The 17,260-nt window shown below is 41.2% G+C and overlaps 1 protein-coding gene across 1 annotated transcript; it reads left to right on the top strand.

Moving 5' to 3' along the window:
• The first annotated feature begins 3,101 nt into the window (after positions 1-3,101).
• Positions 3,102-14,236, top strand: TEKT4 (tektin 4). Its single transcript, XM_068699371.1, has 6 exons — positions 3,102-4,289; positions 9,615-9,685; positions 10,770-10,913; positions 11,188-11,410; positions 12,212-12,366; positions 13,888-14,236. Exons 1-6 carry the CDS (start codon positions 3,534-3,536, stop codon positions 14,102-14,104), a joined length of 1,566 nt encoding a protein of 521 aa, XP_068555472.1. The 5' UTR covers positions 3,102-3,533; the 3' UTR covers positions 14,105-14,236.
• Positions 14,237-17,260: the final 3,024 nt, after the last annotated feature.

Below are 17,260 nucleotides of genomic sequence, written 5' to 3' on the forward strand. Positions count from 1 at the left end.
TACCAGACACTGCCTTATGTAAAATAATTGACTATATTTTCTCTCCTCTGAACTAATTCACCACATTTTCTCCCTATCTATCATCTAAATGAATGTACAGTGTTTTCTATCCATCACCCTGCTAAGGTACTCATCACTGGGGGATGCAGCCAGTAGATAAAAAGTATAATGATGCTATATTAAATAAAGAAAATCGATGTTCCACTCACATTCAAACTGAGTCAAATTGTGACAAGTGGGTTGCCACGAGGAGAATTTGGCCCTCTGTCTCAAGCAGAGGGCTCTTCTGAAGCAGTTCTTGCAGCCCATGCTATTTATAGGCCCTGCCTTGCTATGCTGGGAAAGCTTCTCCCATCCTCCCTCTGCCACAGCCCTCCTCGCTGGTGCCCAGAACTTCTTGTCCTGGTCAGTGTGGACACAGAGAAGCAGGTGCCCGAGATGACTCAAGAAACTGGAGCATTCAAACAGCAGAAAATGTGACAAGACTAAGTAAATTGAAGAGGTTTTGTGAATGTCTGCCTGATTCACACAGGTAAGAAAAGCAAGCATGAGACTGTCCCTTGTGAACAAAAAAAGGGAGGCCAATTTTTAAAGCAAGTCTGGCCTGGGCAGCTCAGGCCAATGCCCCTCTAATGTACCATATAAACTTTAATGTACTACCAGTCCACTTCAGCTATGCTTTTTTTTTTTTTTTTTTCTTTCCCTCATTGCAAAATGCTGAATTACAGTTAAATGCTAGACGGTATTTCCTGGCTGTGTGGCTGATTGCTTGCCTTTGTGCATGGCTGGTTATTTGTTAGCACTGAGTGCTTCAAAGCCGACCAGTCTGTCCATCCTCCCAGGGAAGCAGCTCAGCTCTCTTTGCCCACCCGATTACATTAGCTGAGAGGGAGGAAACGTCTTCTGGCACTTCACAACAGAGATACAAAAGTGACGGAACTGCTTTTGATGCAGAGGCACCACATCTCCTTGCCAGCCTGCACATCCAGGTTTTCTCTCCATGGAAATTGGGACAGAGCTGGGAGGGGATCCACAACTCCCCCATGGAGCAAGGCACTGACTCAGCTGGTGCATGCAGTTGGCCTGGGTGCTGTGAACAGAGAGTCCATCCCCAAGACAAAGGATGCACTCGCAGGCAGCACAGTGCCTCTGCTGCCTCCCCAAAGCCTCCAAATGAAGGCTCTGCAACCCAAAAGCAGCACACACGGCTTTGCAGCAACTCAGGTTTTGGTTCCACATCTCCCAGCAAATTATGATTATGCCATGCGAACAGTCTGTAACTTATTTGCAGTAGACCTCTTTATACCTGGCAACCTAAAGGTTTGGGATGTACACTCCACGTTAGCGAGACTTCCCTACATTAGACATGAGAACAAAGCTCCTTGTTCCGAGAAAATATACTTCAAGCACTTTGCTGTGGAGAAGAAATGGTCCTCTCTGCTACCGGGATGTGAGAGGAAACCTTTCCCTTCTCCAAGCACAACATCTATTCTCCATTTATGCTAATTTAAAAAATCAAAAATCAAAAATCAAACAGAAAACAGGGAAAAGAAACAGCAGCAATGAAAAAAACCATAGGCACCTGACATAAACAGGAGCATTTGATATGGGAAAGGGAACTAGTTTCTGTAAAAAGGATTCCAGCCAAGAGAAATCTTAATCTATTGCATGTCAAAAGATTTGAGCTGGAAAACATTTGTGTTCTTTTCTTCCAGTATGTTTTGTCATCGTGTACTCTGGAAACATCTTGGATGGCTGTTAATAATTTATGTGGTACAGTGGCATACTAAATCACTTGGCTGTTGGAAGAGCTTTGAAACACAGGGTCCCTGGGTCTGCCCTGGATAATGAAGGGAACTCCTGAATCTGCCAGGTGCCAATGGGTTTTGCTTTTATTTCTTGCAGCAATGTGACATACAGCCTGTTAAGACAAGATGCATCTGTTAACACTTGAAAGCAGACTTGGACTGACAAAAACAAAGCAAAACAAAACAAAAAACAGCCTGATGACAAAACTCTCCAAAATCTGTTCCTTGGAAGCAATGTCCAGTTGGGATAACAACCATAAAGCTGCTCATTGAAGTAACACTTGCATTGGTTCAGGAAGAATTTACAAATTTTTCGTGCAGTGTTTCCCTCTTGGAGAAGACTATAATTTATTAGTCACATTTAGGACCAGCGACTCAGCCCAGCCTGCTGCTATGTTTGCAACCTCAGACACATCCCATCGTGGCCCTAAAGGACCTTTCTGCAAAACTGCCTGGGTGATACTGACTGGGCTGTGATAAGATGCCACTAATAAGGGCTCTTTGGAACCCCCCAAGAGAAAATGCTATTTAATAGCAAATCTTTGCTGCTCTTATTTTCAAAAATGTATTTTCCATACTAAGAACTTTCAGTATCTCAGCAGGGCTTCTCCTGTAGACTTACTGTACTTTAAAAATGCAACATTTGCATAGATCACCATGCTGAGAAGGCTACTAGCAGAGGGAAGATGCAGGCTGAGGGCAACTTAAGGAAAGGAACAGATGGGACAGTTAGAGGAAAGACGCTTGAAAAAAAGAGAGAGAAACAGAAGTAAGTCCAAAGGGAAAGCAAAGGGCACAGTGACTTCAACAGTGCAAAGAGCTCATCCAGTGGTGCTGTTTAATTAAAGGGCCAGTTATATCACAGTGTTTGCAAAAGGAAAGAGGCAGGATTTCTCGTCTCTGCTGGGATTCAGCCTCCTTTTTCATCATTGCCCCTGTGGAAGGGAAGTTTTGCTGGGGCCGTGCTGCCAGCCGCGGCACAGTGCATCTTTCGATTGCAAGTGCTCTGTCAGCAGCAACCTCTTGATCTCTCCAAGGAGTGCAAAGCCCTGTAGGACCGTTGACTTTCTGTGGGTTTAGAGCGAACTGATCTAAACCAACGAATTTTAAGCAGCAATTTGGGTGGCACCTCCCAGCAGACAGGGTGCACACCTGGACACTGTTCCCCTCGGCACATAAGGAGCCCCTTAGCCTGCATGTTACCGGGCGGGCGGCAGAGCACGTGGCTTCTTCTTCCTATTTTCTACTCAAAAAGGACTTTGAAGAGAGACTGCCGCAGCGCAAGGACGACAGTGCCCTCTGTTGTCCCCGTGCTTGCAGCACCCACCGCTGCGCTCCAGGCCTCGCCTTCCAACCCAGCACTGGCAACCCCCAAAAATAACCATAAAGCCCAGCCCACGCTGTCGGTGTCCCCCAGGGGCCAACAAAGGGGTCGCGGCCCCAGCCGGCTGCCACAGGCACACGCAGCGGCCGGGGGGTCGACATTCGGGACGGGCCCTGTCAGGATCCTCCCCGTTCCCAGACAATGAAGGGCAAGTGCGATGGCGGGGGGGAAAGGGAAGACGCTGAGCACAAGGAAGAGGCAAAACACAGTAAGAATTATCTCTTTATTCCTTTGTTCCCACCCGCGCACTCGCACGGGGGAGTCACAACGGTTACAGCGCGAGGAAAACCCTCCCTGCGCCGCCATGACAGAAACCGCCATGACACCGCCACGGCGCCGCCATGACACCGCCAACCCGCCACAGCCCGCGCTCCCTCCCCATTGGCTCTCCCCGTTGCCACGGCAACAGCGACCCCACCTCGGGGCGTGCCGGCGCTCTGATTGGTGGCTGCCGTTGCCGCTTTCTCTGCTCCTCGCGGAAGGTTGCGGCTGCTGATTGGCTGCTGCCGTTGCCTAGGCGACGGCAGGACGCGGCGAGGCCTAGCGCAGCCATGGCGGGGCCCGAGGCGCCCGCCCGGCCCCTGCTGACCGCCGAGCCCCCGCCGCCGCCGGTGCCCATCTCCGCGCTGCCCCCCAAGGTGTACGAGGCGGCGCTGAAAACCGGGCCCGACTCCTCCAGCGGCCTGGCCACGGCCGGCTTCCGCAGCGCCAAGTACCTGCCCCCCGAGTGGCACCAGAGCAACTACTGCCAGTACCACCGGGCCTTCGCCAGCTGCCAGGAGGCCGAGCGCAACCGGGATGAGGCCAAGGAGCTGTGCGAGCGCACTGCTGCCGCTGCTCAGCGTGCCCAGCAGGATTCCACAGCCGCCCTGGGCCAGCGGCTGCAGGACATTCACTTCTGGAAGAGTGAGCTCCAGAAGGAGATCGAGGACCTGGATGCGGAGACCGGGCTGCTGGCAGCCCAGAAGCTGCGGCTGGAAAGGGCGCTCGATGCCACCGAGGTGCCCTACAGCATCGCCACCGATAATCTGCAGTGTCGGGAGCGCAGGCAGCCCCCGGACCTGGTCTGTGATGAGGTGGAGAGGGAGCTGCTGAAGGTGAGAGGGGCGGTAGGATGGGCAGGGCTGTTGGCAGCCCACGCAGAGTGCTACCCCGTCTCCAAAATGCTGAGCAGGTTGGTCAGCAGGTGATAACTGCAGCGTGAAGGTACCTTCTGGCAGGACGCAGAGGTTTGTTTGCCCTTCCTGGCAGCCTGGACTCTGTCTGTCGATCCTAAATGCAGGAGGGATTATTTAAAATCCTTCCTTTGTTTAAAAAATGTTTAAAATCACATGAGTACAATCAGAGGAGACCAGATCCGTATGAAATCAAAGCAGAGGTTTCCTGTACCAAGCTGAGCATCACACTCTGGCATTAAACTCTTTCCAGACTCTGATTGGATTAAAGTCCCCTCATCTCTGCAGGTTACACTTTAAAAATGCAGTACCCCATGAGCAGACTGTGTAGAGGGACTGAACCTACAGTTAGCAACTATTCAGGACATGTGAAACGTTGCCTGTTTCCATGTCTCTGCCTTTTACTACCAGTTCTGATGCTGTAGTCTTGCCAAGGTTCTCAACAAGGTAATCTAACACGGCACTGTTGTGTCTCAGCCCAAGCCATCATTTTAATTGTACGGCAGGACAGCAGCATGGCTCTATCCAATCAGTGCAATGTAGCCGTGTGACACCTGCGGGAGATGACAGCTCCAGACACACGGGGGGCCCAGACAGATGGTATTTCTGACAGTGTGACTTCAACAAACCTGATGCTCTCCTGAAATCTGCTCGATCATTTTCCTCCCAAAGAGGACTCTACTCTAGCTGACACTTTGTTATCTGTCACTGCGATCCAGCACAGCATGTAGATTGCCTTCAAAGCTGATGCAATTATTGTGGTTGCATTATGATACAGAGAACAGATTCTGGGTCATCTTTCATTCTCGAATGATGCATATCCTACTGTCCCACAGATAAATTAATGAACATTGGCCTGCAGCTTCCAATATAATGGAAAGTTGATTCATGATGAGTTACTGATTAACCCAGATGATTAATATTTGTTGTTAGCAAAATACTTAAGAGAATTACAGAGTTTATGGAGTGCTAGTATTTAGCAATATTTTTAATAGGAGTAGTGCTCAATTGTAATCATTACCTAAGAAGCTGCTCTAGTGAAAAACGCAAAAATGGGAGGATTAGTGTATAGAGTATTTCAGTGGTGTGCCAGACTGATTTTTGAATCGTTATAAAATACACAGTACAGAAACTATCTTCATCAGCTGCTGCTGTTTTAGAGAAAGATGTGAAATACAAGATCTACCCCTCAAAAAAAATCAATTTTCTGGCATTTCTCTCCTCCTGATCTCTGTTCCAAAGGATAGTTTGTTCATTGCTAAGAAGTCCGTCTGCTGCTGCTAATTCTTCACCTGAAATTGTGATTCTTTGCGTGTGACGACAGACCATCAACAGCCAAGTGGGATGTCATCAAAAAAGAATGATGTGAGTTCAGCTGAGGCGTGTATACCAGCAGCAGATGGACTCCTGAGAAATGAAGATTTTGTTGCCATGCCAATGACCTTTGCAGTACAGAAGGAAGAGGAGTATATAATATGAGAGAAAACCCTTCCCATTTTCACAGAGGGATAGATTTTATGGCATGAATGTTTGCAAATAGATACTTATAATGTGCCCTCTGTGGCTCTGCCGGCTTTTTAAGCTGCAGCTATACTCTGTACCTCTTTTGCTGCAAGAAATCAAACAGAACCTTGTATTTCTTACTCTCTCCAAAAGTGAGTAATAATTCTTCACACTTAGAGTTGCTCTTCCATGAATTCTGACTGTTCATTGCACAGATTTCAGAGTTAATGGCCCAGTTCCCTGATGGCTGTGTGTTCATTTGCTTACTTGGAGGAGCTATGCACATTTTATTACTAAAGTACTGACATACTTTTTATGAATGTTGCATACTTGTCCAGTCACTTTCTAATCTCAACTCTCCTAAGAAATGGTAACGCAAGGGAGATCAGGAGTAATTTATTCTCCTCAAAAATCTTCATCTCTTCTGCAAAAACTGAGAAATAGAAGAAATATTTTTCCAAAAGTCGGCGGTGTGAGGAAAGGGACATTCTTTTCTTTGCACAAGTAGTTTTAACTGTATATGCATAGAACTGCATAGCTAATTTATGTTCTGGGAATAAGGGATTAAGGTATTTAAGTGAAAGCTCCTCACACGCATAGTAAAATCAGCTGTTACACAGAACTTCATAGGCTCCACTTAGCAGCATATTAATCTTTTCTTAATGCAGTTGTTAAAAAAAAAAAAAGCTAAAGAACACAATTATTTTCCCTATGAAAATGATCTTTGATGACTAAAAAGATAGTTCTTAAACAGAATCATTTTATTTGTTTGGGCTGCTGCACTGTAAACACCTAAATTCAGAAAAAGCAGTGCATGCATCTATCTTCTATGAGTTTTCTTGTTACTTTCATAGCACATATGAAATCTCCTCTGAATCCACCTTGTATCTGTTTAATGACAGTTTAGTATGTTTATGTGCTAGCATTTAATATTGAAGATGTAATCACTAGTACAGGACTTGCCACATAGCAGTATACTGTCAGTTAATCACGTTTCACCTGCGTATATTCTGCATTTCAAGGTTATTTCTGCATATCCAGTATCCAGATTCATTAACTGAGTGCCAGATCGACTGTGTTCTAAGCAGATGTATTTACATTTAAGTCATTTTTTTTACCCAAGAACTGTATTTGACTCAGAGTGTTGACTTGTTGTGCATTTGCTTCAACAATGATGTCAGCCCCAGTATTCCCTGATGCTGGAGACAAAGGCATTAGCCAAGATCCTGTCACCAGTATAAAATTAAAAAAGTGGAGAGGGGATACAGTTGTGTGTATTCCTGCCAAATGCAATAATGGGGAGAGGAATCCAGCAGAAAACCCTTTCCAAACACTGATCTGTAGCTTCGCCAAGTGAACCAGTGCACAATAGGACAGTCCTGTACACAGACAACTCTGTTAAAAGCATAGCACCTAGTTCAACATCTTCAGACCATGGATTTTGAAGCGACTCGAGGAGAGCAGATATTTATGCAGCATTGATCTATGGCCCTTCTCCCGCTGCGATCCCATGAGCGAGCCACAGCTCCGCTTTGTCAGCGGCTGGATCGCACTGCGATGTCTGACAGTGTGGTCAGGACTGTGTGACCTAGATCAGAGGATCTTCATCTTCAGCATGGTGCCACAGCTCCTCCCAGGCACGCACTCTGACTTCTGAACTGTTTTAAAAGCTAGGAGAAATCATTTATTAGATAATTATTGAAAATTCATTGCCATATACATCTGCCTATTCACTCTAAGTAGCCTTAGATTACCATTAATTAGGAGAACTCTTATCTTCAGTTTTAAATGTTGTATTTGAATGCCTATCTCCTCAAAAGGGAAACTAGTATTTAATTTTATTTTAGGTCATTCAACAAGGGAGTCCTTCATTTTTGCACTAGTTCACTTTTTCCACTTGTGACACTTTATTTGCTGAAGGAAGGCTTGTCTCATTTAGGATTGTGCACATTACTCACATGAAAATGATTGCCTCTCTTTTTACATGGAGACTGACTACCCAGCACAAAATAATAACAATTACTATAAAAGTAATTTCAAGTACTGTCTCTTTTTAACACTAAAATTATTTTAATTTTTTGACAACTCAGCCGTTGCAGTATTTCCTTTTTGCAGAAAGTGAATCCTAGTGTTTTCATAGTTTGTAAAATGATACCTTCAGCTATGTATTTATTTTAATTGTGCTCATTTTAAGCCTTAAAAATAATATTTTCTTTCCAGTCAAGATTGTCCTTTTCCATTTAGAATAAAATGATCTTTTTTACACTCCCTGATGGTTTCTTATAATTGAGAAACTGACACCGCAGGGATGTATGCGCTCATTTATTTGTCAAGAACAGTTCAAGGATCAGTGAGTGCCAGCAACGTTCTGAGTATGAAGTCTATTAGTAAGAATATACTCCCTTAGTTGTCATTGGATGACTGTCATTGATGCACAACAGCAAAATTAATTAGAAGCTTTGCGTTTAAAAAGCTCTTTTCAAAATCTGAGCCTCAAATATTAAATTCCTTTAAATAATAAAAAAGAAAATGCATGTTGGGTTGGCCTTTATATAACAGCTTATAATCACCAGGCCAGTAAATCACGGCATAGAGCGTGGATAGTTAATCCCTAAAGCAACCTTATTACAGACAAAAATGAACACCAGGTACTTTTTGTTCAGTAAGAGTCTTTTAGAAAGTATGGTCATTTTTGTTTTGATCACATTTGTGCTGAAATGGATGTTCCTGCTAAAAACAGATGGAACTGAAACTTCAGACACTGGATCTGTTATCAAGGTGAGGCAAAGCTTTGTGACTGTGAGCAGTCGCATCTTGCAGCCAAGAGGAAATTAACCTCTCAAACAACACTGCATATCTGAGATAATTCTGAAGTCCTTGGTACTAACCATCACCAGAGGCAAAACAAGTTCTGGAACAAATGGGTCTGATAAAAGTAAAGCTACAAGTGTCGTCAGGTTTATCTTGGGATGGCTGTCCTATACCTGCTGAAGCAGACAGTGACTGTTTAAATCGTAGAGCAGTAACTTCTATTTTTAGTTAATATAGAGCATTCAAAGGAAGCAGGCCAACCAGAAGTGTGATACTCCTTTATGTTAAGTAGCTCCTTATCACCATACTTCAGACAAACTTTATTTTTGGAGATCTGCAGGAATCTGCTGGCAGCCTTTGCCTTGCATGCAGTTAAAACACTTGTTACAGAGCAAGGCAGCATGCTCTGAAGGTGTCTGCAAGGACTCAGCAGATTCTGACTGCCAGTGTCTTGCCAGAGAAGCTGATCTGCTGCATCACATCCTGGTGCAAGGCAGCAGCCCCTGACATCTGCATTCGTGCTTGCAGAGGAGAAAGAATCCTGCCCAGCTTTGTGCAAGGCAGCGACTCCGGTCTCCTGCTGAGGACGGTGCTGTTGCCTTGTTTTTTCTCTACTTCAAAGCTGTGCAAGTAATTCAGGTATTCTGTTTAATCTGGCAGAACACACGCTTTTTCATAGAATACACATGCAATATGAAAGTAATGAATCCCCAGGCTTTAGAAGTATTTATGTATTGCTGCCTTCATAGACTTATAGCTGAGTTACCTCAGTATTTGCTAACTCCAGAGAAGATCTTGTCTTGTAATAATAAGGTAAGAGTGGGTAATAAGTGGAAGATTTGAGTGTATATCCACAGCGATTGAAATCAAATTGCTCTGCAGGATGGGATGTACTGCACTGAATATCATAGAAGTCTCAATGTTTTTATCTAGGAAGCTGAACTTATAAGAAATATCCAGGAGCTTTTGAAAAGAACTTTGATGCAAGCTAGTAACCAGATGCGGTAAGGTGTTTTTCTCAATACCTCAGTGTTTAATTTATATATAGGCAAATAATTCCTGGCACACTGGGGTACAACACCCAGTGGATATAGTTCATACCAATGCATTTATGAGCTGAGTGAATTCCATTTAAGCCTGTAAAGATGTACTCACTGATGAGACTTTAGGATTAGCAAGTAAGGTAAGGCAAGGTGGGAGCCATGCCCTTTCATAATTTCCAGTATATTGCTTTATATTTTCAGTCCTAATTTCTAGTATATGTATTCAGTTGTCCAATTTTCCAACGCTAAACCAGAATTTAATAAAATATTATCTGGATATTACTCTCTCTTTTTGCACCTTGTGATATATTGAAACTGTAAATCTTTTACAATAATTTGTCTGATCAAAGGACCTTTTTGAGATGAGTTTTTTGCCGCCAGATGTCACTATGAACTTACAATGTGGAGTTTAACTCAACCTTCCATATCAGTTCATTGCACTTCAAAGGGAATATTTGTTTTTAATTTATATCAAACCCTTTCAAAAGAAGATGTTAGCCAAATCCTCAGGTGCGTCAATATGATGGGGTTAACGCTGGAAATGCTGGTATTTTACGTTAAATTTATTTTTTCATCTGGTTCAATTTTCGCTATTCTACCAGATAAAATGAAATTTTATTTTTAAAAATAATGTTTGTAAAGGTAGAATAATTTACAGTAGTTCTATTATATCAGTTATGGTATCAAAGTAATCTGCTGAGTTTAGGCTTCTCTTTTTATAAATGTTTTAAGATCATTTTAGGATCAGCAGCATCACTGGGCAGCAGAATCTTTTTAATTCCTTAGGTAAGAGTGACATCTGGTGTTAACAGTTGATAAAGACTCGCTGTCTTTTGTAATCTGAAGTCATTCTAATTAACTGGGTGATGTTTGACTCATTTAAATGACAACAAAGCAGCAGTTTCAACTCTTAACAAAAAGGAAAGTTTACCTTCTCAATTTTCTGTGACAAAGACTCAGAGCCTATCTTCTTAAACATCTATAGTTACGTTGAATTTTATTGTTTTCTATTAACCATGTGTGATAATAATGATGGCCTTTTCAGATTAAATCGAGACCACAAAGAGATTTGTGAGATGGACTGGTCGGACAAAGTTGAAACGTACAACATTGATGATAAATGTGGAAGATACAGTAACCAGAGCACCAACATCCAGTTCCATCCTAGCTCAGTGAAGTTTGAAGAGAGGTGAGCAGTTCTCATCATTATCCTCCACAACAACCCTGGTAAGATATGATACATCCTTTGCATCAGTGAAAGCTGTAATGCTGCTCTGAATTAAAGGTGTTATTGCTGCTTTGCACATGTGATGACATTGCTTTAAAACAGCTACAGTGGTAGTGCTACCATTTCAGCATGCCACACCACTTATGACAAAGTAGATTCCTTATATGCAGACTGGTTTTGTTGAAGTTTTTCTTTGAACAGCTGGCTTTACCCTGTTTTATTTTTCTTCTTCCAGTGCATCAACACCAGAGACATGGGCCAAGTTCAGTCACGACAACATCTATAAGGCAGAACGAGAAAAACAAGCTTCAATTAATCTTCGTGCTTTAATTGATAATATTCTTCATGACGTATCTGAGGACCTGAGGATGCAGTGTGCTGCTGTTAACGAGGCTTTTGCCAAACATCTTGAGGAGCTAGATGATACAAAACATAAACTAGAGCATCATTTGAAAAAAGTAAGTGTTATTTTTGAAATGCTGGTTACAGGCATGATAGCATCGTTTGAGAAGATCACGGTAAAATTATCCTCTAGAAAAAAAAATCTAAACCACTATTTTGTGTCAGTTTAGTATCTGATAAGAGTCTTCAGTGCTGGATTATGGCTCCAATTCAGCTTGTTCTGCTGTCTGCTGTGCTGCTTCCGTAGCAGCAGCAGTTCCTGGCAAATTATAAGAGGTGTCTTCAGACTCTGCTCCTTCTCCAGTGTTGAAAAACTCCTATTTCTGTGTTAGGCTATTGGGAGGTATGGAAAAAACAAGTCATTCCTTAGCACCTGTGCAGTAATGACAGCTGGGCAGACTCTATTTTCTTCATGTGTGTCAGTGGTTATGAAAGAAAAGGAATTCAGAATTTCCTGTCTTTTTCTTCACTAATGCTAGAAAACCATACAATTCCAAGCTGACCAGCAGTTCGTAATCCTATTCAAAATAACTTGAGCTTTTCTTGGATAATTTACAGTTAAAGATTTACAATTAAAAGCAATTCATGGAAGTGGGATGTGTTGTGAGGAGATGTGAAGAGATTTTAAACAGGTTACAGCATATTTTCCGCTGCTTTTCAACACAGAGATCAGGTTCTCAGTGTAGGAGTAGAAATAAAGATGTCAAAAACACTTTTGCACTTCTATTTCTTTTATATTCTGGCCAAATAGGAGGTCAAAACTGTAAGTGACTCATTGGGACCATGATGAAATGTATAGCATGCACAGAGACAACAAGTTTTTCTGAACAGTTCTTTTTCTTGGGTATCCTTCTCAGACCCTCAAGGAGATTGGAGATCAAGAAGCTAACATTGCTGCTCTCAAGCAAGCTATCAAAGACAAAGAAGCCCCAATGAAAGTTGCCCAAACGAGGCTGTATGACAGATCTTTTAGGCCCAATGTTGAGCTCTGCAGAGATGCAGCACAATTCAGGTAAACACTATTAAACAAGTCCTCCAAGATGTCCATTCTATCCAGAGGTGATGTTAGATAGCGTTTGCAGTTTTTAGTGGCAACACAGGACCTTTAGTTTTTATCGTGAGGTTTGATCTGATATATAAGAAATAATTCAATTGACTAAAATCACTGCAAAGAAAACATTATTTTAACCTAATATATTGACAAACAGAAAATGTATAGACACCACTCTGATGTTTGCTTCTATGCTTTTTTCTTTGAACTGTGTAGTTTCTTTTTGATTTAAATGATCCAAAAAATCTGGCTACGTGTGGATAATTTGCCATTCTTTAGCTGTTAGCAAAAGTTCACCACAAGGTGGACCATGTGCTGAAAGAATTATGTTTGAAGTATTGAGAATGTAAATGGGCTGCGCATATCCACAGTCTGAGACATGTCCTTAGTACTCCAAAGAATTGGGCTGGTGGCATTTGATTTTCAGTAATAATCCGTTTTAAAACTAGAGGTCAATAAATCCTTTCAAATTAAAGGTCTGAACGTCACATTTGTCACTTTTGATCTCATTATAAGCCTTGTAATTGATTCTCATCCTTCACATTTTCCTGCCCTTAGGAAAGTGGGGGATCAGCTTTTGTAGGCTTACAATTTACTTGTAGCAAAGATGTCTTCCATTCAAAGCCAATATGCTGTTCTTTACACAACAAGGAAGAAGTTATAGTTAATCCAAATGCTTTATGCCACTGCAGTCACACTCATTTAGGTCCTGATTCAGCAAATCATTCTTGTGCAAGCTTTACAGTATGTATGTTTTCTTTAATGGGATCTAAGGACATATTCAAGTCCTTTGCTGAATGGGCATGTGTTTAATTGCCATGCTTATTCTGTTTGTATTTACTCAGTTCCCATAGCATACAGGATTTTTGTTTTCCCAGGAAGTAAATATGTGCAGACAGAGATTACAGTAAAGCACCTAACCTACACTGACTTCCAGCTGAAGTGATGTGCTTTTTAAAAATTGTATTTCTTTTTTTTTTTTTTTTTTTTTTTTTCTGATGCCTGGTACAAATATCATCTTTAATACTTGAGTTTTATACCAGTGGATAGATATCAAAAACCGGGCTTAAAGAAATGCAGATACAGTGAAACTGGGTAACTCACTGAACAATTTCTGTTTTAAAATTATTAGTACAAGTGTCCTGCACAGTGGGAGAAGGTAAAGATGAATAGTTCCACTGTTCTTAGTGGCAAAAGGCATGCTTAATGCTATCTAAATCATGGGAGATTTCAGTAAAAAACTGTGAAAGTGAACTGGTTTTCGCTAGGTATGTAGGATCTCAGAGAGGTCCTACAGGTCTAAGTCCTGTATCCCAAAGTCTCAGGTACCCTTTGATGCATTAGGATCAATCCCTGAAGTCTTTGTTAATGAGTGTTATGCTTCTGCAGCTGTTGATCTTTATTCCTGTTACAGTTCATATGTCCTTGGGAACACAGACTAGATTCTGCTCATTTTTATATTACTGATGTAATTCTGTTCAGGTTGATCAATGAAGTTGAAGAACTAACGGAGTCCATTGAATCTCTGAAGAAAAAACTGCTAGAAGCTGAACAGTCTCTGAGGAACCTGGAAGACACACGGATGAATTTAGAAAAAGAAATAGCTGTGAAAACAAATAGTATTTTTATTGATAGGCAAAAGTGCCTGGCTCATCGCACACGCTACCCTTCTACTCTTAAATTAGCAGGTTACCAGTAGTAATCTCTGTACTAACTATGCAAAGTCTGGAAAACAAGTATAATTTAGAGTCTTTCATAGGAAACACACGGGTAATATTATACACAGAAGTACTGTTATTTTCCTTATTTGTATTAAAATGCACTAGTACAACATGTCTGGCTTTGAGTCCTGCCTTTAAAAAATTGGTCTGAGTGCAAATCTGTATAATCAGTTTAAAATACAGTTTAAAGGCAATTCACTGTATCTAGAAATTATCTATACCCTATTTGCATAACTTGCACAGTATGTACTATTTCGGGTTTTCACCCTAATAAATGAATATGTTGGGTGAGTATTTAATAATGTACACAGGTGTAGACATACAAAGTTTATAGCTTTCTAGCATTTTCAGGCAGACTGAAATGAGAGCAATAAAACTGCTTGCCTGACAGAAGATCACATGAGCAGCAAGGAAATAGAGGATAGACTTTTAAGCTGTTCAAACATTATTAGTAAAAAAAAGTTTGCACAGGTTAGATGACAATATGACTATTGGCAAAAACACTCCCAGTCTGTGACACCTGCTTATCTAATCTGAAAATGAGTTCAAGGATTTTTAACTTTCAAGTCCATTCAATCTGGCTTTTTTTTTCAGGAAAAAAAAAAAAAAAAAGAAAGAACTAAACAGCTTGTGAATAGCAATCGTGCCTTTCAACTTAACCACTTGGATGTTGAATTGAGCTCTTGATCTGTTCCGCCTTTTCCCTGGAAGCAAGGCATGTGTTTGAACTATTATCCATAATGGAGAACGCATCAGATTCATCTACTCTAGTAGAGCAATGTAACAAATGTCATTCATCCATTAGCTTAGTAGGCCACTTGGTTGAAAATGTGACATGTGTCAAAAAAGGGAAATGATGACACAGAACAGAATTCCATTATGGTTTCCTGTATTACAGGTTTTTACTTTTAAAAAGCAGCTGACCAAAGAGAAAAAAAAAAAACTTCCCTTCCCCCCCACAGCACACACATAAACCTAGCCAATGTACATCTCTGAATAGCCCTGCTCTGTTAACCAGAGCAGGAGAGGCCATTAGCCTATCTGTTTTGCTCACAGACAGCTATTTGTATTATCTTAACTCAGGATGTGCAGAGCAGTATTCAGCAATTGCCCTCCTGCTAAAAGCTACTACCATTTATTTCTTTGAAAACCAGCTGCATCAGTGAGGGTGTTTGACCCAAGCCTCTGTTTTGCAGGTTTTGTGTTCCAAGAGTTTTGTTTTGCATTTTTAAATAATTTCCTCTTTGTGATTATATTTTCATAGTCCAGACGCTGAATCCTTGTTAGACAGAAATGGCATGTGGATTAAAAAGAAGTCAAAAGTCACTCTGCTATGCATTTCTGGGTTATTCACAGAAACCTTTCAGAAAGTACAGAAAGGAGCAACATTTTCAAATTGACCTTTCTCACCCACTAAAGAAAAATCAAATTTGCTGGAGTTCCTTTCTTCCCACTAAGATTCTGACTCCTGACGCCTCAGCTTTCCTCTTTTCCCCCAACACACCCTTTCTCCCCAACTCCTTACATCTCCAAGTCAGTACAATTTATCTGATGGTTTGCTTTCAGCTGGCAGCACTGGAGCAGAGGTAATCTGAGGTGTAGGCCAAATGGCAGAACGGTCAATCTCCATTTCCCTTATTTATGATGACCAGATTATCTCAAAAATCTCAATCTTGGAGAAAAATACTGTAGGTGGGAACCATTTCCATTTCTTCAGTCCAACATCTATTACAGCAGAAGAAAAGTGATCTAAATCTCAGGTAGTAGAAAACTGAAGCAGTTGGGGTCAGAGTGGAATTTGGGTTACAGTTATGGCAGATGGGACCATGGGACTATGCAAGGCCCCAGAACTATTATTTTGATTCAAGAGTTTTGTATTAGAGAGAAGAAAAGAAGAGTGCTGTCATCTTCTCTGAGACTGTGTTGAGTACAAATAACCTTTTGCCCCATATAGGTTTGTAAAAGGATCTTTCCCTAATTAAAGCCTATCAGTTTAATTTACCTTTGTGAACTAAATTACTCTGCCCTTGCTTTAGGCCAATCAAGGAAAATTTTGCTCTGGTAAACCTAATAAATTGGCAGGGTGTAATCATTGCCCTATTCACATGGTAATAGATGAATACAAGCAAGTTGTAAGGTTTTGAATCGGATGCAGGAGCTTCAAGTTTCTGTAATTCTTTTTTATTTAATTGCTGATTTTTAAAAATTCATAATTGAAGCCACCACTGTAGCATGTAAACAAGTTTTTATATTATTATTATTTTTTTTTTCACAATGCATTTTAAGCTGAGGATTTACCAGGAAGGATTAAAAAGATGTTTTAGCTGGTTCTCACATGAGTTAGTGTCATGGGTGAGCTATAGCTTCCCCATGTATGAAAAGTATGAACATTTTGAACTTCATTAGGATTATATATATATTTTTATATATTGTTATTGTTATTGTTTGTTATCCTGAAAGATTTCTGGTCATGAAGACGAGGTCTAGTTTCTGGAAAGTCTTGGAGTTTCTGCTTACAGGTGGAGGAAGAAATTACTGGTGTGATAAATGATACTTCCACAATGCTTGGTACAGGACCCTTAGAAAACAAAAACAAAAACAGAAAACAGGAATGAAGACCCACTAAACATATATTTGTTACTTACAAAGAGATGACTGCGAGGAGAGGAAAGGTTACAAACAGGAGATAATACTTGCATAGTATTTTTTATCACAGATAGTTGATTTTCTCTAAGACTGAAGCTTAGAACAACTGTTTCATAATTTCAGCCTCGTACCATTTCACAGGTCACTAAAAATTTAATACCAAAGAGGCAGACACCAGCACTGAGATGTTCAGGTAGGATTCTTCAGAAGTATCTTTCTTCTCTTTGGGCCCCTGACACTCGACACAAACAGAGCCTACTTAAAATACTGATTTTTAAGAGTCTGTGTAGTAAAAAGCCACAAGGACAGCCAGTAACACCAGACGCGTCCTAAAGAAATGATCTGAACACAATAAGTTTTCTTCTATTGTCCTCCAAGATTCTGTTTGAGGCAATTTGTGGTGTAATTGCAAAGATAACCTGCAGGGAAGAGGAAATTATTTTAAAATCTGTTCCTGAGCACTTTTTTCCAGTAATTTCTAAGTAGTC

Source organism: Anas acuta, chromosome 15 (assembly GCF_963932015.1).
Source record: "Anas acuta chromosome 15, bAnaAcu1.1, whole genome shotgun sequence".
Taxonomy (NCBI): domain Eukaryota; kingdom Metazoa; phylum Chordata; class Aves; order Anseriformes; family Anatidae; genus Anas; species Anas acuta.

Bases quoted from the DNA above. Each gene is read 5' to 3' on its own strand.
- TEKT4 (XM_068699371.1), top strand. From the start codon at position 3,534: ATGACACCGCCAACCCGCCACAGCCCGCGCTCCCTCCCCATTGGCTCT. The intron at 4,290-9,614 runs GTGAGAGGGGCG...GTTTTTATCTAG, and splicing joins TGGAGAGGGAGCTGCTGAAG to GAAGCTGAACTTATAAGAAA. The intron at 12,367-13,887 runs GTAAACACTATT...AATTCTGTTCAG, and splicing joins AGAGATGCAGCACAATTCAG to GTTGATCAATGAAGTTGAAG.